The sequence below is a fragment of the Ambystoma mexicanum genome, chromosome 8, assembly GCF_040938575.1.
Source record: "Ambystoma mexicanum isolate Mex_15411 chromosome 8, UKY_AmexF1_1, whole genome shotgun sequence".
In the NCBI taxonomy this organism is placed as follows: domain Eukaryota; kingdom Metazoa; phylum Chordata; class Amphibia; order Caudata; family Ambystomatidae; genus Ambystoma; species Ambystoma mexicanum.
Window position 1 is genome coordinate 1,281,971,729 of NC_090929.1, and position 27,203 is coordinate 1,281,998,931.

At 44.7% G+C, this 27,203-nt stretch overlaps 1 protein-coding gene across 1 annotated transcript in view; it reads right to left on the reverse strand.

Annotated features, from left to right (window-relative positions):
* Positions 1-27,203, reverse strand: part of KNDC1 (kinase non-catalytic C-lobe domain containing 1) — an 895,433-nt gene that overhangs the window by 219,827 nt on the left and 648,403 nt on the right. The window contains exon 23 of the mRNA XM_069611402.1: positions 6,372-6,548. Coding sequence (XP_069467503.1) covers positions 6,372-6,548 — 177 coding nt within the window. The remainder of the gene's footprint in view (positions 1-6,371; positions 6,549-27,203) is intronic.

The window sequence follows — 27,203 nt, forward strand, 5'->3', positions numbered from 1 at the left end:
GATTTTAGGCCCTGTTGTGGGAGTTAAATGTATTAAAATGTATGGTCATGCCGCTCCAAGCGGTACTTCCCTAGAAATGGCATACACAGTTGAGGATAAATGTGATATACCCAAATCGCACACAAGAATCCCACAGAAAACGGCTAAAAATTCATATTCTGTCATGGAATGTACGTGGGCTCAATAACCCAATGAAATTTGGAAAAGTGGGAACATACGTCGCTAGGCATCATCCACACATATTGATGTTACAGGAGACACATGCACTCAAAAAAGTGAACATCGACCTCCTTGCAAACTTGGGTCCAAACAGGTATTACACGGAATATTCCACCCAGTCTAAGGGGGTACTTACACTACTCCATCCATCGCTGGATTCTGATGCACAGACAGCAAAATTGACCCCCAGGGACGATACGTATTGGTCAGAGGTAATATAGCTGCAAAGTCAGTTATCTTGGTTAACACTTATGTACCCAATATAGACAACCCTGATTTTTATATAAAATGTTTAGATATGCTCACCCCATCAGATGATGCCTGGATATTATAGGGGGGGGGGGCGATTTCCATTTCAATGCAATCCGAGACACCACCTTTGACAGGTCTTCTGATATTCACCGGGCTCCCAGCAGGGCAGCGACCACTTTACACCAGCGATTACTGCAGATGACTCTGATTGATGCATGGAGGACATTTCATCCACTTGACAGGCAATATTCGTACTATTCCTCAGTACACGATTCTGAATCACCTATTGACTACTGGCTCCTCTCCTCATCTCTTTCAAACATGTTGATAAGCTGCGATATGCACTCCCCTCACGCTCACAGACCACTCCCCAATATTCCTAGTAATAGTACTACATGAGACTCTGCCACCAGCTAGGCGATGAAGGTTGCCATCTGCTATCCTAAAAGACCCCAGCAAATCTGAATCTCTCCATACGGAAATGGAAGAATTTTTGGCAAAGACTGAAAGGTCCATCAATCGCCATGCAACACTTTGGGAGACTTTCAAGGTCTGGATGCAGGGGGGTCCTTGTGTCTAAGACCACCGGGCTATTGAAATCTGTTGGATCAGAACTGGCAGACGTGGAAGCACGATTATGGGAACTGGAACTCGAATACAGTGATACCCATGAAAAAAAACCACTTGACATCAACAGACTATTAAGTTATTTCCACAAACTGACGGCCAGGGAAATACAATACATGATTGCCCCCATGAGAGCACGTAGATACGGGGAAGGTAATAAGGCAGGCTGCTCTCGAGCCAACCTATTGAAAGCTGAACGACGTCACAATTCCATTGCTAGTATACATGCGACAAATGGCACTGTAATCACAGAGGAGGAAGGAATTAACCAGGAATTCACACGTTTATATACAGAACTTTACTGAAATCTAGATGTGAGATCCACTTTGGAAACAAGTGATTGCCTGAATGCATTAAACCTTCCTAAACTTCCCCTTGAAGGCAAACAAGCCCTAGAACAACCAGTCACCTGTGAAGAAATAATAGAAGCAATACAATCCCTAGCATCGGGGAAAGCTCCAGGGTCAAACAATTTAGGCATGGAGCTGTATAAGGAATAAGGAATACCATGTCGAACTCGCAACGGTTCTGTTAAAGGTATGGGAGGAGGCAATGGACCGGGGTATCCTACCGGAATCTATGAGGGAAGCCATAATAACCGTACTATTGAAGCCTAGGAGTCCATCCCATGATATGTCCTCATATAGACCCCCTTCATTAATTATTACTGACGTGAACATCTTTGTTATGGTCCTGGCCACTAGGCTCCTCCCTAGTATGCATAGACTGGTCCACCTGGATCAGTGTGGCTTTATCCGACGTGGTCGACTGCTCTGAATCCCGGCAGGCTTTTTGAGTTCATGGTACAGATTGATCCCAAAGCACGGGCATCTGCGGTCTCCCTAGATGCTGAAAAGACCTTTGATTCTGTGTCCTGGGAATATCTGTATTAAATGTGTTCGGCTGCTATATACCGAACCAGGAGCCAAGGTCCTCACTAACCGCACTCTCTCCAAATTATTCTTACTAGGCAGGGGCACTAGTCAGGGCTGTCTGTTCTCCTCTATACTGTTTGCAATAGAACCGATGGTGGCATTTGTGCGACAGAACCAAGGACACAGGGGCATTAGCATGACAGGCTAGACCCAGTCTTTATCATTATATGCAGATGACACACTTCTTTATATTCGAGACCCTGAAGAAATCTGGGCCCCATCATGACTGACATACATGAGTTTGCGGAATATTCGTGCTACAGAATTAACAACTCTAAGTCCGAAATATTCCCACTTACACCTGCCACCATGTGCCCAGCTGAGGTTTAGGTACTTACTTAGGTACCTTACTTACAAAGCCCTCAATCATCTTGCCCCACCCTACCTCTCGAACAAATTTACACTAAGACAGAACACTAGAACCACCAGATCGTCCAACTCATTACAACTAACAGTTCCCAAATACTCCCTCAAAAGAGCTGGAGGATCCAGCTTCCCAACCTTGGCATCACAACTCTGGAATTCCATCCCACTGGATATTAAATCCACACCTACTTTCCAACCTTTCAGAACCAAGGTCATTTCCTGGTTAACCAACAAATAACTGTCCTACCACATATATATGCACTCCGAATGTCCAATTTTATGTATATTGTTTGAATACTATTATCTATGCCCTATCAATACTGTACTATTGTCTTTTACCTGTAACCTGATGTTCAAAGCGCATATATACCCCCGGGTCAAGAGCGCTATATAAATAAATAAACAAACAAACAAATGGTCGCCCATATATGTTCGGTACTTTGGCATAATTGTATCCAAAGAGGGACTGACTTTATATACAGACAATCACAATCAACTCGTGCAATCACTTACTATTAAACTACAGATATGGGCTAGGCTTCCCATCTCCCTATAGGGCCGGATTGCAATCCTGAAGATGGTGGTCCTCCCCAAACTCCTGTACCTCTTCTGAAATATCTCGATTTGGCTGGGTAGGGTGTTCTTTACGAGACCCCAGTCCATGACCACCTCGTTCATATGGAACTGGAGAGCAGCCAGGATGAAGTGGGAAAAGCTGGTCGAACCGTACAGCACTGGGGGTATTTCAACATCAGATTTTGAGCTATATTATCTGGTGGCGCAGGCTCAATTTACTAAGCACTGGTATGACCTGCTGGACACCACATCACACATCCCGATAGAAAGATATGCTGCCTTTTCGACGAGCTACGTTCCATCTTATTCAGCACACGACATTGGGGACCCCTGCAAATTTGACCCGGTCAGTATCACTGTCCATGCCTGGTCTGCGATCTACAAAAGATTACAGATAGAGGCACCATATGACCTAGAGGACTTGCTGTGGAATTTCCCCGGCACCACACCCTCATTCGACAGAGCTCTGCAGAGAACATGTGACCCCAACAGAGAGATAAAAATGTGTGATATGTTACCAAATGGGAAATACATGACCTTAGATGACTTTGTTAACACAGTCTGTGGAGGACAGCTCAGATTATTCCAATATCACTGCATGAAGGCAGTGTTCAGCGCTAGATGGCTGTTATTCCCTGATGAGCCACCCTATCATGGATGTCTGGCACCGGACCTGGAATTTCCACACTATACGCTTGATACAAACTCATTCCCCATCCTTAAGCACAGTTAAAGCAACTTGGGAGGCAGACATGGGGGCGACAATCACTGTGGAGAAGTGGTCCAGGTACTGTCAACTGTCCAAGTCTGTATCATTAAATGCTGGCCTGCGCTTGATCCAATTTAAGATCCTGAATAAACTACATTACACACCGGCCAAGATGTCCAAGATCTCTGAAAACTATTCTGAGAAATGTCAAAAATGTGGTGAGCCACGGGCAGATTCGTTCCATATGTATTGTGCCTGCCCGCCGATTGCTGGGTTCTGGAGGGAGGTGGCCGAGATCATTGAGGAAATAATGCCAGTTCTGGCTTCTCTCACCCATCAGAAATATTTGTTTGGGGATATTGGGAAGGCAGCAGAAACCACAAGAAGACTTTTTAATGTGTCCTGTGTGATAGCGAAAAAATGTATACTGCAAAGTTGGAAAAGCACTCATGCACCGCATGTTGAACATTTTGCAGGGAACAATATGTGATGACATTGCCTATGACAAGTCGCCCCAAGGACATTTGGGCCCCTTTAGAATGTACCTATGTGACATGATCACCGACGATGACATTTCTCCTGTGCCATCAGCAAGATTATGTAAAACTTGATTATGCTGTGCCTCTGAAAATGTCTTTCTCTACTGTGTTTCATCTAATTTTGCTGTATGTAGATGACATGACCATCAATAAATAAACTTTTAAAAAAAACTAACAAATCAAAGCCTTATCCTGGAACCTCATACATTTTTCAATCCATGATTCACATCAATAAACTGTATACATGCTGAAGTGTGTGTGTGTGTGCGTTACAAAAGGCCACATTAATGTCAATTTAGCATAGAAAAGTGATGCAACCCATGCATTGATTATTCTTCATTGTAATCATTATCGATTTTGGAATTCCACAGATGTATAAAAGATGTATATTTAAATTGATTCATTTCTTTCTTTTTGTAAATAAATAGACCTCCTGTGCAACCCTTTGTGTTTCTCGTCCTGAAGGGGAGGGATGATGTAGGGAATCAATATTGTTAAATTGGAGGTCCAAGGACCATACACAGAACTTTATTAAATAAATGAAAATCGTGAGTGCTTGATTAGGGATGGGTGGAAAACCCCCTAAGCTAGTTGTCACCCAATTAAAACATCCTACACATGATATAAACTGTTGTTTCTAATGCTAAGCACTGATTTAAGGATTGTGACCATTATACTTATCAATGTATGTTATTGTGAAACGGTTAAAAATCATGACCCGATTCTCAAGACTTTTTTTGGCACAAGTAATGAGATGTGCTAGAGCATTACATCACTTGCACCATAAAACAGAGCAGCCTGATTCGCAAAGGGCATCAGAACGAGCGCATCTTATATGTGCTCATTTAGATGTAACTTTTCCCTCCTATGCAGCCCGAATTCACAATCGAGATGCACTTTTAATTGCACAGGAATGTGGGTTATCGCCCTGCACTGGTTGGGAACAGAGAATGGGAGGCGGAGATCATGGCAGGGACCATTCTGACCCCATCATGATTTTGACTTGCAGCATGACAATTCCATGTCCATCCCCCAAATAGGGTTGGAAATGCATTTGCTCCTTTCAAGCGTTTCACAGAGTTGGTGCCTTAATGTGCTGCCAGCAAGCATGTGGTTGCTGGGAGCCTGTCTTACATTAGAGTTATGCAAAGGGATGGTCAGTGCATCTCTGCGCTACTGTCCAACCCCTACAGGAATGTGTAGGTCACCTTTGAGAATAATGTGAATTGTGCATTTGTAAAAGTTGCACAAACGAAACAAGTGCATTCTCTGGGCTTCTTTCATTTGCGCTACATTTTGTGAATCCACCCACATATTTTTAAAGACTATCATATGCATATTTCAATATTTATAAGGAAAAACGGATCAATATTTAAATGAAGACACTTCTGTTATTTTAAAATACAGAGAAAGTTGAGGGTTCAGTTGCATTTTCACTTTCAATATCATTTTGTCTAACCAGCAAGTGGTAAAATAAAGCAGTTTCTTCAGAATGACCAAAACCTATGCAACTATTCGCCACTGAAAACCATCATAAGAAAAGTTGTCTCATACATTGTGGCTCTGCTGGATTTGTGTATTTGTTGGTTGTAGCAAGTAATCCCCGTGAAAGAAAAACCCACACTCTATCCAGTTTAGTGTCAAGCTAGTGTTAAGGAGGAGCATGGTGCTTTAAATGTACATGACATAAACACACATAGACGCTAAGGTTAGTTTTCTCAATCCAACTTCTTGTAGGAGAATTGCATTATGCCATAATATAAACCACGATTGAAGCACTTGAGAGAACACATGTCAACAGGCTGAAACATATTAATATAGCTAAAACATTTGCATGAATCCTCGTGCAGTCTCTTTCCCATAGATTTGAGGTATGAACCCCAGATTTTCAGTGTACAGCAAATCAATGCTGGTGAATTTATATTTGTGGACCTAAGACATCAAACCTACGAGACTAGAGAAATTGTTTTTGCATAAACCCAGCCGCTGACTTTCACATTCATCCCAAAATCCAATAACAATATTAATTACATATAGTATATACTTAATAATTTGATAAATGGAAACACAAAGCGAACACCTGAACATGCATACACAAATGATGTCCACATAGGTGGACTATATTGGAAAAAAAAAAGAATCCCATACCTTTCTGGAGAGGTTATCTTCAGACAGTTTAAAGCAGAATGAGCTTAATGATTTCGTCTCCTCGTCATCTCTTTTCTCTCCGAGGCTGGAGCCAGGGGAAACACTACTATGCTTTTGGCTGCTAAGTTCTTGCAGCAAAGACAGCAAATGCTCACCATGAACATCGCGGGGTGTAATCTGAGGGAGAAAGCACACCAAACCGTCAATTTCTTTTAAATAGTGCAAGCAGACAAGCACAGCTTCAGTGCCATGCTACAACGTGTGCACCTTTCCCAATGCAATCATAATTGAAATATAGGAAGGCACGGTAGAGCGTGCACCATGCATGGAGCAATAGAGAAATGCAAATCACGACCATGTAGCGGATTTTATGTTAAAGAAAATCTTGAGTGAGTGAAGTTGTAAGTAGGAACATAGAGAACGCTTGCAATCAATGTTTAGTTATTCTGAAGGTGTTTAATCAATGTAAGGAAGTCCACATAATGAGGCAGATTCTTAACAATGAACGCAAATGAAAAAAAGCGCAGAGCAAACTGATAACAATGTGCCACATATGTACACCTGTTTCTGCATTTAGATCACCTACACAGAAATTGGGCCTCATTACACGGATGGCGCTAAGGATTTACCGGTACCGGTAAAATACCGGTAACGGTAAATCCTTACCGCCTTACTACGAGGTCCCTTTGCGGGTTGGGGGATTTAATGCCTGCTTTTTGCAGGAGTTAAAAACCAACCCGCAACGGGACCCAGGGAGCTAATTACGGTACCGCAATTTGCGGTACGGTAATTAGCACCTTCCCCATTCCCATTGAGCCCTATGGGGCAAAAATGGGAATGGGGAAGGGCAATGGTGGAAGGGGGAATTACCGCCCCGCCAACCTTGGAATGGGGCGGTAATTCCCCTTTCCGCCAAGGCGGTGCCGGTATTTTACCGGCATGCCGCCATCCGTGTAATGAGGCCCATTGAATCATGATTTTCTTCAAATGGAAGGAGCTCTGTTTTTTCTATGGTGAAAATTAGCCCAATTTCGTTTTACTATTATAATAGTTTTTTTAGAACGTGCAAAATACCGAAGAGGTTTCTAAGCGCAGACCCAGGATTCAAACCTGAGTTGCTTTGTGTCGTGTTGCTTCCAAGATGAGCGCATTGCCCCTAAGCAATACTACCTGTACTGGTTAGAAAAATGCTACTAGGCATGTCAACTATGCCTGCAATGTCCTCGCCCCTACAGAGGATAATGGACTTCTTGCACAAACCCCATAACATTTTCCGTGCAAAAAAAAAGAGCCAACATGAATAATTACCATACCGCGAGTGGTACTGTGAAACTGGACCCTCTCGAAACCCTCTGACTAGATAACACCAACTTCATAACACACAACTTTCTGTCAGAAGTAAATAACAAATCCTGCATGGGGGTTAATCGCTACAAATTATCAATGACCAAAATCTCGACAAGCTTGCTGTCTGCTTATGTCCTTACAAACAAGGTTCATGGAGGGAACTCACTATCAATGGACAGCTCCTTCTCAGCAGGGTAATGATTGCACAGGGACAGGATGATGGGATAGCCCTGGATACCCCATCATCCCTGGATGGGATAGCCCTGGTTACATCAAACCAATCCGTCAATCTCCAGAAGTAGATGGGGAGGGAGCAGAAAATACCAGAATCTTCAAATCCTTCGTACCTTTGTATTGTTATCACTGCAAATTGGATCAATGATATTAATCTTGCTAATGGGTTCTATCCATGCTCAATTGTCTATAGTGGTCTGACTAAAGATGTTGGGTGTGCATAGTACCCTGGGTGAGAAACATATATTCCACAATAATTCTGTTAGAGGGGATGTCTTCTTGAATTGAGCAAACATGATTCAATATCTCCCTGTAAACCTTCCTTTGAGGGTTGACACTTCTAAGAATATTGTTTTTGTAACCACACCGATAATGCCCTGGAGGACAGTGCTCGTATATCCTTCTAATCACAATGCACTTACTGTGGTACTAATTCTGAATTATTTAGATGCCCTGAGAATAAATAGTATTGCAAAGGTATACAAATATAAAGACAGCTGCCCAGAGGTAGGAAGAGATCAGAAAGGAAACCCACTTTCCGAAATATCAGCTGGAGGAGCTGTCTTTTCTACAAACAATACAGAGTGTCATACCTATCACAGAGACAATACAATAAGTGGGAATGTGTAGATAACTAAATTAACCTGACTGGGGACCCTTAAAGATTGCTAAAATATTTGCCTGATTGCTCAGAACTCTTGATGCATTGCTTCCACAGTGCTCCATAGGACTGAAAGAGATGTGTTTGCAATGAAGGCCTTTGACTATAGATGATGCTCTATTTAAATTGCTTATGTTTCTGTGGAAATGTCATTGAAAAATGACCCCTGGTCCTTAACTGTGATCAAAATGAATAATTTTTATGATTACAATAAATTGCCTCTATCAGACATGGCTGCCCAACCATTGCAAAGGACCTTTTAATCTCCAACTGACTGAAGACAGAAACAACAATGATAAACTCACATTCACCACAATTTAAGTGATTATGGTCAATGTATTTCATCCATATGTCTTATACAATCTATAATGGAAACTTATGTTTGAGTTGCGTGCATCCCTTATCCAGAAGAGGCATTGGGATGCTGATGCTTAAATTATATTGTGCAGTGATTTTAGTTCTCAGGAGCCTGCCAGTGAGGATGAATTTCAGGAGGTAAGCAAGAGAGAGTTCACAATATAAGAGCATCATATATAGGAAGAAGCAGCCGTAATAAAACGGTAAGTTTCCTTTAGAATATCTGAATGTGTGCATGTAATGTTACCACATTTGGGCCCCTCTCTAAACTTGTTTTTTTACTACCTGTTCATAGATCCCTCTCTGTTTAGGGTATGTTACAGGTTGTGGTCATGCTTAGAGCAGAAAGTGTATATTGGCTCCTTCACTCTCAGTCCAATAAGACCAAAAGGCATCAAATAATGTATTAACTATGAAAACTCGATCTCCTGTCAAGTGGTTCGATGCAGAAGATTTTGGGTCTTGGAAGGTGACTCGCGCTCAAGGCAAATTAAATTAAAGTTATGTTATTCATCTGAAATATAATATGCCAGGATGAATAAATTCAGAATAGTATGGCAATTATTCCAAATTGTGAACAGCCGACACAGACGAGGAGAGCACTTGTCCAGGGATTTTGACCCACTCCAACACCTTTAAACGCATGGGCAAGTTATTAACTCAGATTTAGTGATCAAGCTCTCTAACAGAGAACTGTCACAGCATGAAATGTCTGTTTAGAATAAAGGGCTTTCTTTTGCCCTAAGTGCTGGTACTGAATTTGTTAATTTTCAAATTGATTTGTACACATTTTTGAGAAATTTGAAATTAAAAAAGTTCTTCGCAACAGAGGTAAGAACATTTCTTTCCAACCCCACATTGGAGCCCCTTAGTACATATACCATATCTGATATCACCAATATTGCAACCCTAATCTTTTTAAACCAAGAGACCAGTGCTGATCTAGATACTATTTGTAAAGACTTGACTTAGAGATCAAGGCTAGACACTTGACATTAAGGAACTAAAACCCAACTCTAAATTCACTCCTCAATTTACAGCTCAAAATGTAATTGAAACGTTTCAGAAAGACTTTACCAAAGATATCTACACTTACCTTGATACGTTGAACAAAAACAAGAGATCTAATCTCAGTAAAGAAGAATGCAGGGCTTTGGAAGACCTTGCCAATGACAAAAGTATTACCATAAAGGAGGCAGATAATGGAGGGAATATAGTTATTGTCAATACAGCAGATTAGATAACAATGGGGATGGAACATCTTGCCACTCCCAGGTGCTACACGACACTCAAATCTAATCCAACTAAACAAGTTGTGGCGGATTTACAAGACCTAGTACATGAATGGTATGTTAAAGTTTATCTGTCAGATGATGAGAAAACATTTCTAAACATATCATAGCCCACTATGCCCACCAAGTATTTCTTTCACAAAATACACAAGCCATCTGACCAAATCCCTGAAGTTATGAGTGGTATCAATAGGGCTATGGAAGGACTATCAAAATATCTAGATGAGGCCCTGAAACCATTTGTTATGAAAATTAAGTCTTACATAAGAGACAGTACTCATGTCCTTCAGTTCCTGGAAACTATACAATGGGAACCAGATTACTTGTTGGCCACTATAGATGTAGTATCATTGTATACTAGTATTGCTCATGGCTTGGCAGTGAAGACTATAGATAATACCTTTCGTGACTCCTCTGCTTCATACCTGCGACAAGTTGATATGTTGAAAAGTTTTTTAAGATTTGTTCTATGTAACAATGTTTGTCTATTTTATGACCAATACTATGTACAAATGAAAGGGGTTGCTATCGGTGCGTAATTTGCACCATGTTTAGCAAACCGCTTACTGTCACAATATAAACAAACACACATTCTGAACCAGGAACCATTTGTCCACAATCTAATAGTTTGGCGTAGATTTATTGATGATATTTTAATCATTTGGAAAGGCTCACAAGAATCCTTCAGAGCATTTTTGGACCATATTAACAATAATGCCTTTGGTATCAAGTTCACTGGCAACTCGAATCCATCTGAGATTGATTTTGTAGATTTACATATCTTTATTGCAGGGGGTACAGTACAGACTAGAACCTATCGCAAGCCCACAGAAGTACTCTCTGCTCAAAGTAGTCATCAACGAGCCACTATTAATAACTTACCAGGTGGGGAATTCCACAGGGCGAGACGGAATTGTATCTGTACTACTGATTAGGCTAAGGAATGTGATAGCCTCTATTCAAAACTCCTTTGGGTAAGGATATCGACCTGATATCATCAATAAAGCGTCTGCCAAATTTGCTGTGAAAAAACGATCTGATCTCTTGGTGGAAAAGAGCAAATGAAAGGATCAACCCCAGCAAATTTCTAAGGATCAACCCCAGCAAATTTCTATTACTACGAATTTCTCCAAACACTATTCAATCTTATACAAATTAGTCCTTAAACACTGGCATATCCTCAGACTGGACAAAGATCTCTTTTGTCTGGTAAACCCAAATTAGCTTTCACTAAAGCACTCACTATTAAACGCAAAGTGAGTCCATCTTTTCTTGAGATTAATGATGCAAGCTCGAACAGAAATTGGCTTAAGACAACCAATGGTTTCTTCAAATGTGGTAACTGCAATTTATGCAAAGATGCTTATGACAACTGTCAATCCTTTGCTGACAATTTTGGTACATTGATCAAGATCAAAGATTTCATTAATTGCAAATCATGCTATGTTGTATATGCCATCATTTGTGTTTGTGGTAAACTGTATGTCGGAAGTACTATTCGACAATTGAGAGTAAGGATCAGAGAACATTTACCGAGTCTGAGGATGACTAAACCTAAATCACCTTTGGCTTTACATTGGCAACTTGAACATCAGCTACATAATCAAGCAGACCTTAGATTCATTGGTCTTATGAAAGCTAAAAGGGGGAAAAGAGGTGGAAAAATTTGACTTAAATTGAGACAGATGGAATCTAAATTAATTTGATTTCTAAAATGCACCACTAGGGGCTTGTACACTGATCATGAAATGAATGTTTTTCTATAATTGCTGATCTGGGGCACTACGAACCAGGCTGACTTGCTTTCCAATGTCATCCACCAACCACACTTCTCATTAGGAGCCTTATAATATTTAAATTCATATCTACTAATTATACTTATTAGCATAGATCATGTCCAAACTGGAAGTAAGACCAGAATTAACTTGCACAATTGACTCCATTTACTTTTAGTATTCGAGGGTCAGTGTAAAAATTGCATATGGAATAAGGAAATACAATTCCAGCATCATTAGTAGATCATTCTAGAATGCATACTTTTAACAACTGATCATGTGTTCTTTGATTGTTATTTGGTGGCCTTTACTCCTTCTTTGCTTAATGAGTTTGTATTATTTTACTATTTGGGCCATACCACTTAATAATGATCACGCAGTATAGTCCCTCTTGTGTTATTTTCTGTTATGATTAAAAGCAGATTTGTAGCTATAATAGCATTGTTATTAATTAATCAGTTAGTCCTGCTTGTGCAATTTTCCATTTTTATTAAGAGCAGACTTTTTGGTTAGAATAGCATCGTTTATAATGAAAAAGATATATTATCGCTACATATTTAACTACGATTCAGCCGCAATGTTTACATCTGACGTCACATGCTATTACGCGTGATGTCGTTATGTTACAACATCACTTTCGTGACATTTCTGTATGCTGACAATGTTGTATAATGTGGTCTTCCACTTTCAGAGTTTGGACACGACTTTCAGATCTCGGGTATTGGGCCCCATACTTGTTTCTTTACCGATGAAGGGTAAGGATTTGTTGAGCTGATCATAAGGAGAGCTTTATATGAACGGAGCATGTATTGTTTCCGTTATTGAATATCTAACGTGGAGACATTGTACTTTGGTTTTAGGAATCACTGTATTTGGCAACTATTCAACTCTGCTCCCATTTGAAGGGCTATGATTGTGTGCAACCACTCGATGTGTTTAATGAAGGTTTTCTGATCACTGTTACCAGGCGCCATTTTACTAAGGTCTCAGGTACGATCTTTCACATTATCTACTTATGCATTACTATTCTAGTGAAATTTAGACCACTTATCATACTCATTGGGATTTATTATAGATTCAACCAAAGAAATTCTCAAATTCTTATTCTTTGGAATTTACCCGATTATTAGAAAGGAAACTCAATTTCCATAGGTTGGGCTTGTCCTTACAGGTATGTTCTACATACCCAATCTTATTTGTTACTTCCATTGATTTTTTATATTAGTAATTTTCATGGAAAGTGCCACTTTTTCAAAAGGCTATCTTACTTCTTCCAGAAGCTTGTACTTTGAATCAAGATTTAGGGTAAGAGTGTTTTTACATCTTCCCCCGGTTCCTTTTTGGAGGATCTTATCACATTATTAGTATTATTGGTGTAAGTCACATGGGTGATATTTTGCACATTTAACCTTCCTCAAACTAGATTGATTTAGTGATGAGCCCAAAAGTATTGGTATATTGGGTGGTCCTGGTGGCAAGTTAGTTTGGCACGGTGCCCCAAATCATGGCATAATACATATCAAACTTCACAAATCAAATGCTGAAAATGTTTATGATATATTTTTTTCATGGATAGGAAAACTTCAATTCTCTTTTATTTTATTTTGTTTTCTCTCCCTCTCTGATCTTCTTTCTGTTGATTTTCTGTTCAAATTGATTAACTTCTCCACCTATAACCCGAAATGTCGTATTTTTGGTCTTGATGATTACTAATGGTGGTTTGTCACATTGTTTTTTATTCATCATAAAAATGATTTATGTTATTTTCTGTAAACTTGATGATTATGTTGTTGTTACAATGGATCAATTGGACAATCCATTTGCGTTGAATTCGTGTACCATAATTATTTGCAACGTTGGATAACCACAGCCTTGAAAATGACCAGTGGCTGTTCACAATTTGGAATTAATACCATACTATTCTGAATGTATTCGTCCTGGCATATTATATTTCAGATGAATAACATTACTTTAATTTAATTTGCCTTGAGCGCGAGTCACCTTCCCACACCCATAATCTCTTGTTCTATATATTTCCAACCCTGGTGGATGAGTTGAAGGGAAAAGAGTGATTGCTGCCGGTTTGCACCACAAGTATTGATGCCTAATTTCAGAGTGGTTACAAGCGTACCGTACCTATATATCAAATCCACCAACTTTCATTTCTTGGATTGATGCAGGTATAATTGCGAATGTTGCAGCACGTAAATGAATGAAAATTGGTAGAGAATAGATTTATTTGAGCAAAAACAAGGAGTGATTATGGATGGCATAGAAAAGATAACCCAAAGCATTTTGTGCAATTATTGCTGAAGCCCAGGCCATATGTGTGAAATCATGTCTTTGGATATTCCAGTGGCAACATGGGTGGGTAATATAACATCACTGTAGACCCTTCCATCAGGAGCAGGAAGTGGAACTGAGGGCCTTTCAGTGCAGGGAACGATGTGGCACGTGTACAGCTAGCTAGTGGAGCGTGCTTCACAGCGTATCAAGTGTGACTAAAGTAATTCTAAAAGTGATTAAATGGCTGTCATCGGTTTTATGGCTGATCCCCCTTGTGTTTCATTAGAGGTTTGGCATCCTTTTTGCTGAGAATACCACTGGCACTAATTGCCATTGCCACAAGTTGTAACTTGAGGGTTAGGCCTGGTTACAGAAATGTCACTGGTATGGGCGTAATGGACGTGGATTTGCTGCAATACATTAGCAATATTTTAGTGAAGGTGCATGCATTATTGTAATACTTTCCATTCCCATCCTCATTCTGAGGAAGGAAATCACTTAATGACTGGGCTTTTTATTAAGGAGAGAATAGTCATTATCGAGCCTTCTATGTATTTCATTACTAAGTTTGTCAAAAGGTGAGCATTAGAGATGCCAACATTTGTACACCTTCTGTGGCCCCCATGAACAGATTTTCCCTTGCTTTTGCTTCAGGAAAATAACTTTAAAAACACTTCAGTGTTCTTCTATAATGTTTACCTATACCTTTTGGGAAGAGGTACAAATTAGTGGTATTTCATTGAGGTACTGTAATAATCAAGTTATACCACTAGTTGTAAATAGTTCCGGGCCTGTAATGTGGTGGGTGGTAAAACAGGTGGTATTTTCAAATGCCACGTATTTTTATCATTATTGGCAAAGTAGCAATGATGGTCCTGTTGGGGTAATAAGCTGTTTAAAATCATTATTAACTATCAGTAAAATTGCAAAAAATTGAAAAGGGAGTCCTGACCAAGCATTATACAATGGTAACCGTCATATCTATCGGTGACTGGTCGTTTCAAAAATACTGTTAGGGAGGGAAATGTAAGCTTGGCAGAATCTCTTAGGGGAAAAATATGATATCCTGAAAAAAGTTTTTTGTGCAGCATAGACAGTGTCAATACTCAGATCCTGTGGCAAAAACTGGAGGCACGCAGGCATCCCAAATACTATGCTTAAGATCACAGTGGTACAACCCACGAACACTTGTGTTATGGTGCTGACAGGTGAAAATGGACAATGACCCAGACAAATTAATATGAAGGAGGGTCTCACGCAATGCTGCATCCTTCCCACCTCCCCTTTGATTTGTATCTGTCGGATCTGACTGCCCATTTGGCAGCAGAAAGAATTGTATGCTCTAAGCAGGATCCGCTGGAGATGAAGCGATTTACAAATGCTGAGACTGCAGCAATACTGAATGAGAAAAAGTTTGAACTTACAACACTCAATCACTGTTCTTCAATCGTATTGCACTTTACATGACCTTAGTATTAACAGAGCAAAAGCTAGAGTTATGGTGATGGAAATGTTCCAGTTCTCACTACCCAACTGGTAGTTGGATAAGAAAATATCAGGCACATTTGTTAACTACGTTACTTGAGGATATGTTTTAAATAAGTTATACGTTCAATTGAGTGTCGGTGAAAGCAGAGTGGAAAGTTAACTCTCTGGATGGGGCACTGACAGTTTTTGGTAATCAGGCTCTCTGCCTGCCCTACCCTATATAATAATCTATATTTCTAAAAGTGAAAATGTGTGGTCTGGGTTTGGGGCAAAGCGTGGTTCCTTACACAATTCAACACTGTTTTACCAATCTGCACCACATTGTGCATAGTCACCTGTTAGGACCCTCTGGACATTACTGGCTACATGACATTGGGGCACCTCACCCCTTTTCCAGTATTTCAGCAAAACTGTTTGTGGGTGTGTGGCTTGGTGAAGCGTTATTCCCTATACAATTCCACACTGTTTCTCCAATCTGCACCACATTTTGCTAAGTTACCTGTTAGGAACATTAGGCATTACTGGCTAAATGACATGTGGACACCCCACCCCTTTCCCGGAATTTCCGAACAAGTCAAAATGTGTTTGTGGGATTGTGGCTTGGTGAAGCCAAGTCAAGTCAATATACTTTTTTTCAGCTGGGCCATCAAGTAAAATTATATACATCAATTTACAAAAAAATACAAAAACTGCTCAGCAGACACAGATATAGCCAGCTACATGAATACAAAAGTTAATACAAAGTTCATAATATATAGCAGCTAAAAAACAGTTACATCTATACTAAGATAGCCAATAGAATCGCTGAGGAGAGCAATGATAGCAGCCTCAGCATACAATTGGACCAGGGTGTTGGAATATAGGGATATCATCTAGATGAGGTGTACATACAAAACAAACCTTTGTCTAATGTAGTGCCAGGGAGTGAATTATACTTAAAACTACTCAGTTGCCCCCCAATTTCAACTCTTTGTTCCTTACAAGCCATGTTCTATGAATATAGCGCGCACCCCCAAAAACTACAAAAGGGTCTGGGCTAATTTGTAGCAGAATCAGTGCAGATTTGCTATCCCAACCCCCCAATTTCCGTAATACTGGCCTCAACTACAATCGCCTAAGATGCTTGGCCAAGCGTTATTCCTCACACAATTCCACACTGTTTCATCAATATGCACCAAATTGTGCATAGTTACCTGTTAGGAACCCCCGGACATGACTGGCCACATACCATTTGGATACCCCCGCCCCTTTCCCTGGATTTCAGTACCTTCCCACATGAGACGGTTGCCTGAAATCAGCGAAATATCAATGTGGTCGTAGAAGAACCGGTCCTCAACCCTAAAATGCACGGTTTCTGGGACATCTCCATTGCAACTTACTGCACCCGGCCAGGGTGAGGCAACAGGTGGGGAGAGAGCAGAATAGGTCCCAGTGTGCAGCAGCAGATTAATTGTCGCCAACCCCCAACATCTGCTCTGGGGTATGTCAGCCAGCCAAACATGCTCATTCTCAGTGCAGTTTACTTCAGAGTGCAAAGCGCATCAAGTGATAAGCGAATCGGAACAGTGGCCTACAGGATCATTGAGTTTCAGAAGAATAGGTACTTTTTGCTAGTGTAGTACAAAAGGCAAACTTTGCTCCTATTAATTTTTATTGGGTGGGGAGTTGGCGCTTTCATAATGGGATCTTTTGTGATAAATTGGAAGGAATCCTGTGAAAAAGGTCTTGATTTAAGTAGTTAATCTTGCCTGGAATCAATATGTTTGGAACTAGCTTTAAATTCTATCAGGGATAAAATTATGGTTTCTCGCCTAAAACTATTGCACCAACTGTCATTAGCTGGCATATGTCCAGTGCAAGAAACATTGTGCCAGAAGTAAAGTAGCTCCAAGACCAATTTACTCTGTCTCCTGGTTTCGTTGTTGAAATGACACACTAGCTTTTCTGTTTCCCTATAGAAGTGGTCTTCAAACCAGGCAGATGGCACTCCTTGGGGGGGCCCCCAAAGGATTTCCGGAAGGGGTCCTAGACTCTTTAAAAAGGGAGTAAGATGAACGTTTTTAATATAAAAAAGGATTAAGGTGACGGATTTTGATAGAAAATATAAACAGTAGAAAATATGCTTATATTTTAAAGAGCTTGAGTGCATCTGCACAACTTTTGGGAACCCAGGGGGCCAACCCCTAGGTGGAGGGGCACAAAAGCAATATTTTTACTCAAGTGGAGGTTCGGTTTGAAAAGTTTGAATACAACTGCCCAGGAGATTGATGCACAACGACCATTTAAGCAATTTAAGAATTGAATTGAAATTGAAGGAAAACCATAAATGTTTGCTAAAACCTATGACACTTCTTAAAAATGCTTATTGAGACCAGAGACTGATTTTCCAACCCTAACTGCAATCCTCCAATAAGGGGTCTGCAGAGGATCTCTCCAACACCTAAATGTTCCATCCAAAAAAGGTAACTTAAAGGGTCCAGAATGAATATCTGCAACCTTTGTCTCTGGGGTTGAAAGTGAGTGTTATTCTCTGTTTCTGAGAGTTTTTAGAGGGGAAGTACCCAAGAGCAGCTCTTTACTGCAGTACTACTTGTGTTTTACAATCATATGTAATTCACAGGGGGCTATGTGAGATTGATTGAATAAAAATAAAATAATTAGAATACAGTGACCATCTGCGACCATTGTCCTGTGAGCCATTGCTGTAATGGGTGCATGTTGAGGGCCAACCCCTAGGTGGAGGGGCACAAAAACAATATTTTTACTCAAGTGGAGGTTCGGTTTGAAAACGTTTGAATACAACTGCCCAGGAGATTGATGCACAACGACCATTTAAGCAATTTAAGAATTGAATTGAAATTGAAGGAAAACCATAAATGTTTGCTAAAACCTATGACACTTCTTAAAAATGCTTATTGAGACCAGAGACTGATTTTCCAACCCTAACTGCAATCCTCCAATAAGGGGTCTGCAGAGGATCTCTCCAACACCTAAATGTTCCATCCAAAAAAGGTAACTTAAAGGGTCCAGAATGAATATCTGCAACCTTTGTCTCTGGGGTTGAAAGTGAGTGTTATTCTCTGTTTCTGAGAGTTTTTAGAGGGGAAGTACCCAAGAGCAGCTCTTTACTGCAGTACTACTTGTGTTTTACAATCATATGTAATTCACAGGGGGCTATGTGAGATTGATTGAACAAAAATAAAATAATTAGAATACAGTGACCATTTGCGACCATTGTCCTGTGAGCCATTGCTGTAATGGGTGCATGTTGTGGCGTGCATGGTGAATTATGAAAATGTATAACACCACCAGTATCAGATGTTTCATAAACCTTTGGATGGTTATTGGGTTGGTTGGCTTTGTAACAAGGGAGCTATTAATCATTTTACTATTTCTTGAAAGGGATAGGCTTTGACCTTGTTTGTGTTCAAAATGGCTCATAGAAATGGTATGATCTGGCTTGGAACGAGACAGGATTGCTGTCCGTTGACTGGAAAACTGAGATGTTGCAAGATGTGTCCTCTTCTGGGTGTTTTCATAGCATATTGCTGCACGCTCCCCTGTCATTAGCCAGTCGTCCAGATAAAGGAACACAGATATGTTTAGGTGGTGCAGATATGCCACCACCATGGAAAGCGCTTTGGTAAACACAGGAGGTGCCAATGAAATTCCAGAAGGAAGAACTTTGAACTGGAAATGTTGATTGTCTACCGTGAAGCACACATTCATGTGGTTGTCTGGGAACACTGGAATACGAATGTATTCATCTTTCATATCAGCGTTGCCATGCAATCCCCCCTTTTTTTTTAGGTGTGGAGAGTAGTCACTCTAACATTTATGTTTTGTGTTGTTTTTATATTTGTTCAATGGCCAGAGTTCCAGTACAGGCCTCATCGTTGTGTGCTATTTGGGTGCTAAATAATAAGTAAGTAAACAGCTGTTTTTACATCGTTGACTGGTACAGGCTCAATAGCTCCCTTCTGAAGGATTGATATACATTTCTTTTGTAATAGGAGAAGATGATTCTGCAGCATTTTTTAGGGTCTTTGTGGTAGGTTGCAAGGTTGCTCCAGAATTACCATACAATATCCCTCCTTTAATGTGCTCAACACCCACTTGCCGGTTGTAATTCTCTCCCATGCATGGGTGAATAAAGTTAATCTTTCCCCTACTGGGGATACATGGCAGGGCACATGTACCTTGAAGTCAATGCTTTGGAGGGAGAGCCTGCCAATCTTGGGGTTTGTCCTCTACCTCGTGCACGACCACAGTGCTGCTGCTGCTGTGTTGTGGTGCAGGGCTACATTCCTGTGTTCGTGAACAATCTTCTGTTTGTAGGTTGGATAAAATGGGTAAATTGGGCCAAAATGTGCCCATTGGACTGGCCACAAAAGGCACAATGGTGGGAGGCAGTTCAGCACATTGCTGGTATGTCCTCCCAGTAATGAGACCTAACATTTGTAGTATGTCATGTTCTTATTTAGATTTCTCGTCGGCTTCATCAACTGCTCTGCTGAACAACAAACAGAGACTCTTCTACTGGTTGTGTGATGCATGGTGAGGGTGGGTTTTTGATTTTTATTAAAATAATAAAATGATATGGGTAATTTCTTCTCTGCTAATCAGATCATGAGCTCCATGCCAAATGCATAGTGCACACCATGCCCTCCTGGATAAGTAGCTGGATCTACAGTGCCTGCTCTGCAGTGGCACAGAGAAGGTTCAGAGGTCACAGACACCCATTTGACAGCTGCTGTGAGAGCCAAGTCAGTTAAGCACAGAGGCTGCATTTAAAGTCTGCACCTCTGCTCCAAAACTACACAGTTATGAGTAATTACTATTTGGGGGCAGTTAAACCTTTAAATATAACGCCATGCCTGAGTTTGTGGTATGGTGAATATTCTCATGACTACATGAAGCCACTTCCATCTGATATCAGATATGTTACAGTCCTGTGGGCCAAGCTCAGCTGTGAAAGGATTGTGTGTATTCCCTGCAGCCAGGTGGTCTTTGCTGCTGATAGCAAGACAGTGGACCTGGGGCTTGCCTTTCTTTGTTCCTTTGTGAGGGCAGACAACACCCTTCTCTGAGAAACATCCACTCCAAGGAAGCTGTCCTGGCAACAGGAATCAAAGGCACACCCATTCACAAAAGGAATTGCCTAGCTGCAGGGTTAGGTCCTTCCTCTGAGGCCACAATCAGCATGTCAGAATCAGTTTGGTCAACTTCACAATAAACAATATCAACAGGAGCAGTCCACAGGAATTCTCACTTCTTTTGCTGTTATTAAACGTACAAGAAATGTTACTGTGGTGGCACTGACATCTCAATACGCACTACACATTCAAATGTATGCTGATGGGACGTAGATCAAACTGTGCCTGCAGAAATACCAGGACTAAAGGAATAACATCACAGTTGGCCTTCAGCACATCTATCACTTGGTGAAGCATAAGGAACAAGTTACTTACCTGTAACTGTTGTTCTCCAGCATGGGTCTGGCATGGATTCACATGCTCCTGAATATTCCCCGTCGTCAGGCTGGGAATCCTCGGTAAAGAAAAAACCAGTATCAGTTTCGTTTCTGATCTGTCTTTCGTAGTAATAACCAATCACTGGTCTCTGCGTCATACTGACCACAGCCAATGACTGCCCTCTACCTAAGCACCGCCTCTGGCAGCCATCTTCAGATTTGGAAGCACGTGAAGTGGCAGTATGACCAAGTGAAGAGCCGCAGAGGGGTAGGCGGGAGGGTTCGCATGTGAATCCATGCCAGACCCATGCTGGAGAACAACAGTTACAGGTAAGTAACTTGTTCCTTCTCCAGCATGGGGTCTGGCATGGATTCACATGCTCATGAATAAAGAATACATAGCAGTACACACATGCACAACCACGGGAGGTGGCAAAGGCTCAACATTAAGCAGTACATCAAACTCAACATTAAGCATCGTACCTCCTCACCAGGCTCACCTCAGGCGAACAGGTTGCGCAGCACTGCTTGGCCGACCCTGGACTCCTCCCTGGAATCCCGATCGACGCAGTAGAATTTCGTGAAGGTGTGCGTCGACCTCCACGTAGCAGCCCTGCATATGTCCAGCAGGGGCTGCGATCGCTCTGGTGGAATGGGCTCTCGGACGGCCAGGCAGCGGTCGGTTTGCCAACCGATGACAGTACATGATACAGCCGGAGAGCCATCTGGAAATGGAAGCCTTCGAGAGAGCCTTCCCCTGATTGACAGGTCCAAAGTTCACAAAGAGTTGTGACGTCTTCCGAAAACACTTCGTGCGGTCCACGTAGAACTTCAGCGCTCTAGCCACATCCAGCGAGTGCAAAGTCCTCTCAGCCGGCGACGAAGGCGACGGGAAGAACACAGGCAACACCAAGGGTTCGTTGAGATGGAAGTCCGACGGTACCTTGGGCATGAAGGAGGGGTGCGTCCTGAGCACTACCCTCGTGTCGTGAAAAGTCAAGTATGGGGCCTTGCAGGAAAGGGCCTGGATCTCTCCCACCCGTCGTGCGGAGGTGATGGCCACAAGAAACGCTGTTTTCCACGACAGAAACTTCAACGGGGCCGAGTGCAGAGGCTCGAACGGAGGTCCCATGAGCTTGGTCAGCACCACGTTGAGCTCCCACGCCGGGGCCGGAGCCTTCACCGGCGGGAACGATCTGAACAGTCCCTTCATGAACTCTTTCACCAGACGATGAGACCACAAGGACGTCCGGCCCGTGGTTCTGGTGTATCGGGAGATCGCAGCAAGATGAATCTTGATGGACGCGTGTGCCAGTCCAGCTTTGGCCAGCGTCAGCAGGTACGGCAGTACCTGGGGAGCCGTAATCCGTAGAGGGTTAATCTTCTGTGCGTGGCACCAGACAGAGAACCTCTTCCATTTGTGTCCGTAGCATTTAAGAGTCGAGGACGCCCTGGCCTTTGCAAGAACCTCTCTGCAGTCGGCCGGTATGTCGTATCCTCCAAACTCTAGCGCTGCAGGAGCCAGGCCTGCAAGTTCAGCGATTTCGGGTCGTGGTGGAGGATGGCGCCTCCTTCCCTGGAGAGTAGATCCGCGTCCACCGGCAGCTTGATTGGCGGGGACGCTGACAAGTCCAGAAGGTCCGGGAACCATATCTGCCTCGGCCACGCAGGTGCGACGAGGATCATCCTGCACCGTGACCTCTTGAGCTGGTTGACGAGCCGGATTAGCAGTGGCAAAGGAGGGAACGCGTAGAGGAACAGGCCCTCCCAGGGGAACGAGAAAGCATCGCCCATACTCCTCGCCTGGGGAAACCTGCTGGCGAACCTCCGGCACTTGGAGTTCGTCGCTGTCGCGAACAGGTCGATCTGGGGTGTGCCCCACCGTCGGAAGAGGTGATCCACTAGATCCTGCCGTAGTTCCCACTCGTGGCACGAGCGCAGCTCCCTGCTGAGTGAGTCGGCGATGGTGTTTTTTATCCCTGCCAGATGAAACGGCACCAGAAACATCCTTTGGGCGACGGCCCAATGCCACAGGTCCTGCGCCTCCTTGGACAGTGCTGGGGACCTGGTTCCGCCCTGTTTCCTGATGTAAAACATGGTGGTGGTGTTGTCGGTGAAGATCCTCACCACCTTGCCCTTGAGGGACGGAAGGAAGGACCTGAGGGCCCAGAACACTGCACGGAGCTCCAGGACGTTGATATGGAGGGACTTCTCCGTCGGGAGCCAAAGGCCTCTCGCGTGCAGATTTTCGGTGTGCGCTCCCCACCCTTCCAGGGAGGCATCCGTGGTCACGGTCTCCTGGTGGTCTGGGGTCTGGAAGTCCATGCCTGCCGTCAGATGCGCACGGTTGCCCCACCACCGGACCGCTCGGCGGAAACTCTCGTCGAGTGTGATCCTCTCCTCGAAGCCGCCCGTCGTTTGGATCCAGCGCGCGTCCAGGAACTCCTGCAACGGGCGCATCCGGAGCCTGCACATGGGAATGAGGTAGATGCAAGAAGACATCATTCCGAGGAGGGACTTGATGGACCTCACCTTGGCCGCGTCGGAAACCAACATCCGCTGTACCTTGCCCAGGATGGACCTGGTCCTTTCCTCCGACGGGGAGGCCAGAAGGGACACTGTGTCGAGCTTCGCTCCCAGAAACAGTGCGTTTTGCGCGGGTACCAGGTGGGACTTGGCGTAGTTCACGGAGAATCCCAGGTCCGTGAGAAGTTGGACGGTCCTTGCCGTGTGCTCCACGGCGAGCTCCCTCGTCTTGGCTCGGATGAGCCAGTCGTCCAGGTAGGGGTAGACGTGGATCCCCTCGCGGCGCAGCTGCGCCGCCACCGGTGCAAGGCACTTGGTGAATACCCTGGGTGCCGACCGTAGTCCGAAGGGGAGGGCTTTGAACTGGTAGTGACGCCCTTGGACCACAAACCTGAGGAATTTTCGGTGCCCCTTTAGGATGGGAATATGGAAGTAGGCATCCTCCAAATCCAACGACGACAGGAAGTCTCCTTCCTCCAGCTGACCCAGGACGTGCTGGAGGGTGACCATCCGGAACTTCTGCGCCTTGATGAACTTGTTCAGACGTCGCAGGTCTAGGATGGGGCGCCATCCTCCCGTCTTCTTCTTCACGAGGAAGTATCTGGAGTAAACTCCGGAGCCCCGAAGCCTCTTTGGGACGAGTTCGATGGCGCCCTTCCTGAGCATCGCCTTTACCTCCAGGAGAAGCTGAGGGACGTGAAGCTCTTTCCTGGTCACGGGGGGGACGCGCGGGCACCTTCTTTGAAACTCGAGCGCGTGGCCCCGGGCTAAGGCGTCCAGCACCCAACGGTCGGTGGAGATGGACTCCCACACGCTGACGAAGCTCGCCAGCCGGCCTCCCACTGGGGTTCTTCGGTGGGGGCCCGACCCCACGGCCGGTTCAATCCTGTTTCGACGAGGCTCTGCAGCCTTGACCTCCTTGGCGACGACGGCGGGGTCCGCCAGACTTGCCTCGTCCTCTGTAGGCCTCCTGAGACGACAAGCGGGCCGCTTGACGGTAGGTGGAGAAACCGCCGCCGGAACCTTTGGAGGCGCCTTTGCCTCCGCTGCTCCGAAAGGGCGTCCGTCGTTGCTGCAGAACCCCAAGGGCCCGGGCCGTCACAGTGTCCGCTTTAATGGCCTGAAGGGAATTGTCCACTGTTTTCCCAAACAGGTTGTTCCCATCGAACGGCATGTCCAGGACTCTGGTCTGTACGTCTTGACGGAAGTCCGTAGCCTTGAGCCATCCACGCCGCCTAAGGCACACGCCGTTGCCCAACTGGCGAAACCCAGTGTCGGCGATGTCCGTCGCAATAGTGATGGCGTGGTCCGACGCCACCTCACCTTCCTGTAGGATCTCCAGGGCATCCGCCCTCTTGTCGTCCGGTAGGAAGTCCAGCAGGGGAGCCAGTTTGTACCATAGCTCCCTGTCGTAGCGGGCCACGATAGCCAAGGCGTTGGCCGCTTTAATCGTCGTCGCTGCAGACGAGATGACCCTGCGTCCCATAGCGTCCAATTTCTTTCCCTCGCCGTCCGGTGGGGAAGTCGATGTGGAGGCCGCACCCCCCCCGCTTTCTTCCTGGCCGCCGTGGAGACGACGGAGTCCGGGGTAGGCTGCGCCCGGAGGCACAGGGGGGCCGCGTCCGGGACCCGGTACTTCTTCTCGTACCGGTCTCTTCTAGCTGGCGTCGTGGAAGGGTTCTTGAGGAGGGCGAGGCCCTCATCCCAAATGTCGTCCAGTAGAGGCACCGCGAGGACCGTCTTCCTCTTGGCCTCGCGCCGTTGATAAAGGAATCCTTCCTTTTTCTTCTCCTCAGGGCAGAGTTGGAAAAGCTCGGATGCCCTGGCGATCATGGAGTGGAACGATCCAATCTCGTCGGGCGGAGAAGCCCTGGTGGGAGGTGACGACGGTAGATCCTCGTCGTATACCTCGTCGTCCGTACCCGTCGCTGCCGTGTCAGTCCCCGTATCATCCCCTCGGGTGGACGGGGAGGAGGGCTGGACGGGGCGCGACGGCTGAAAAGGAGGTGGAGGGTGAATCCTTCTTTTCTTGGGTGGGGGAACACCAGAAGGTCCCGGTTCAGGATCCCCCGACGGGAGAGGTTCCTCCGTCGGCAACGGTAGTCTCGTCCTTATCTCTGAGCATAAGGACTGTATAGCCAACAAAATGGCCGCTGAGTTGTCTTGCGGCGCTGGCAGAGGGGAATCAGACGGGCGATCAGGGGCCCCGTCGGCACCCTCGACGATGTCGTCGTCACCTGCGTCGGGATCCATCCCGACGGGCCGGTCTTCTTCCACGCCAAGGCCGTGGCTTAAGACCTCGACCAGCTCTTCCTCCGAGGTTGAGGCCGAATCTACGACGACGCCCTGCCCCCCCTTTTTCTTCTCCGCCGGGGATTTCACGGGGGTCCTATCGATGGGCACAAAAGAGGACTCCCTCCGAGGTGGCAGGGAGACCCTGAGCCCCGAGGTCGCCACCACTGGTGTAGCCTCCACAGGCTGAGCCAGGGCCGCCGCGACAGTATCGATAGAGGGCTTGGCCGGATGGATTAAGGCCTTCACCACCTTAGGTGCGCTCACCGCCTTATCCTTGAGGGGGGGCACACTGCCTCGCTCCCCCTCCGATGGGGCCTTCGAGCTCGACCGGGGCCTCTCCAGGAGCTTCGCCGGGTGCTCGCCCTTCCTCTTACCCGACCCAGAGCGTTGGCTCGTGGCTGATGGTGCCGGGGAGGGTGCACCCTGCCTGGCGCCTGTAGAACCCGACCGTTCGGCGCTCCCGGTGCCAGCGGACTCGCGGTGCTTGGCCTTGTGTTGGACCCCCGTCGCCGGGGCGTCCTCGAAGGTCTTAGAAGACCGCTCAGATTTCTTCCTCTTCTTCTCGCCTGACGGGCTCTTCCCTTCCAGCCAGTTGGCGAGACGTTGATGGCGGTCCTTCATGGTCCGCTCCGACATATTGCCGCAAAACGCACAGTCCTTCTCCACGTGCGTCTTGTCCTCATGTAAGCAGTAGAGACAAAAGGAGTGTTCGTCCTCCTTAAAGACGTTCTGCAGCTGGCATCCAGGGCAGATCCTGAACAGCTTTCCGGGCGTCGAGCTTCCCTTCTCCTGGGCCATGTCCGGGCCTGAGAAGCTTCTGGAGTCCTCCAAAAGCGTAGCTCGACGAAATCTTCACCCTTGAGGGGCGCAGACGAATCCGACACGGGTCCCCGTTGATCGGATGGAGAGTCGGTGGAGCTTGAGGCTCTTTTGACCGAAAAAGTTTTAGAGAAAAAACGTGAAAAAATAGCACTAACGCTCGAGAGCAATAGCACGAGGATCCCAACACATGAACGTGCGGTAAAAATCTGAAGATGGCTGCCAGAGGCGGTGCTTAGGTAGAGGGCAGTCATTGGCTGTGGTCAGTATGACGCAGAG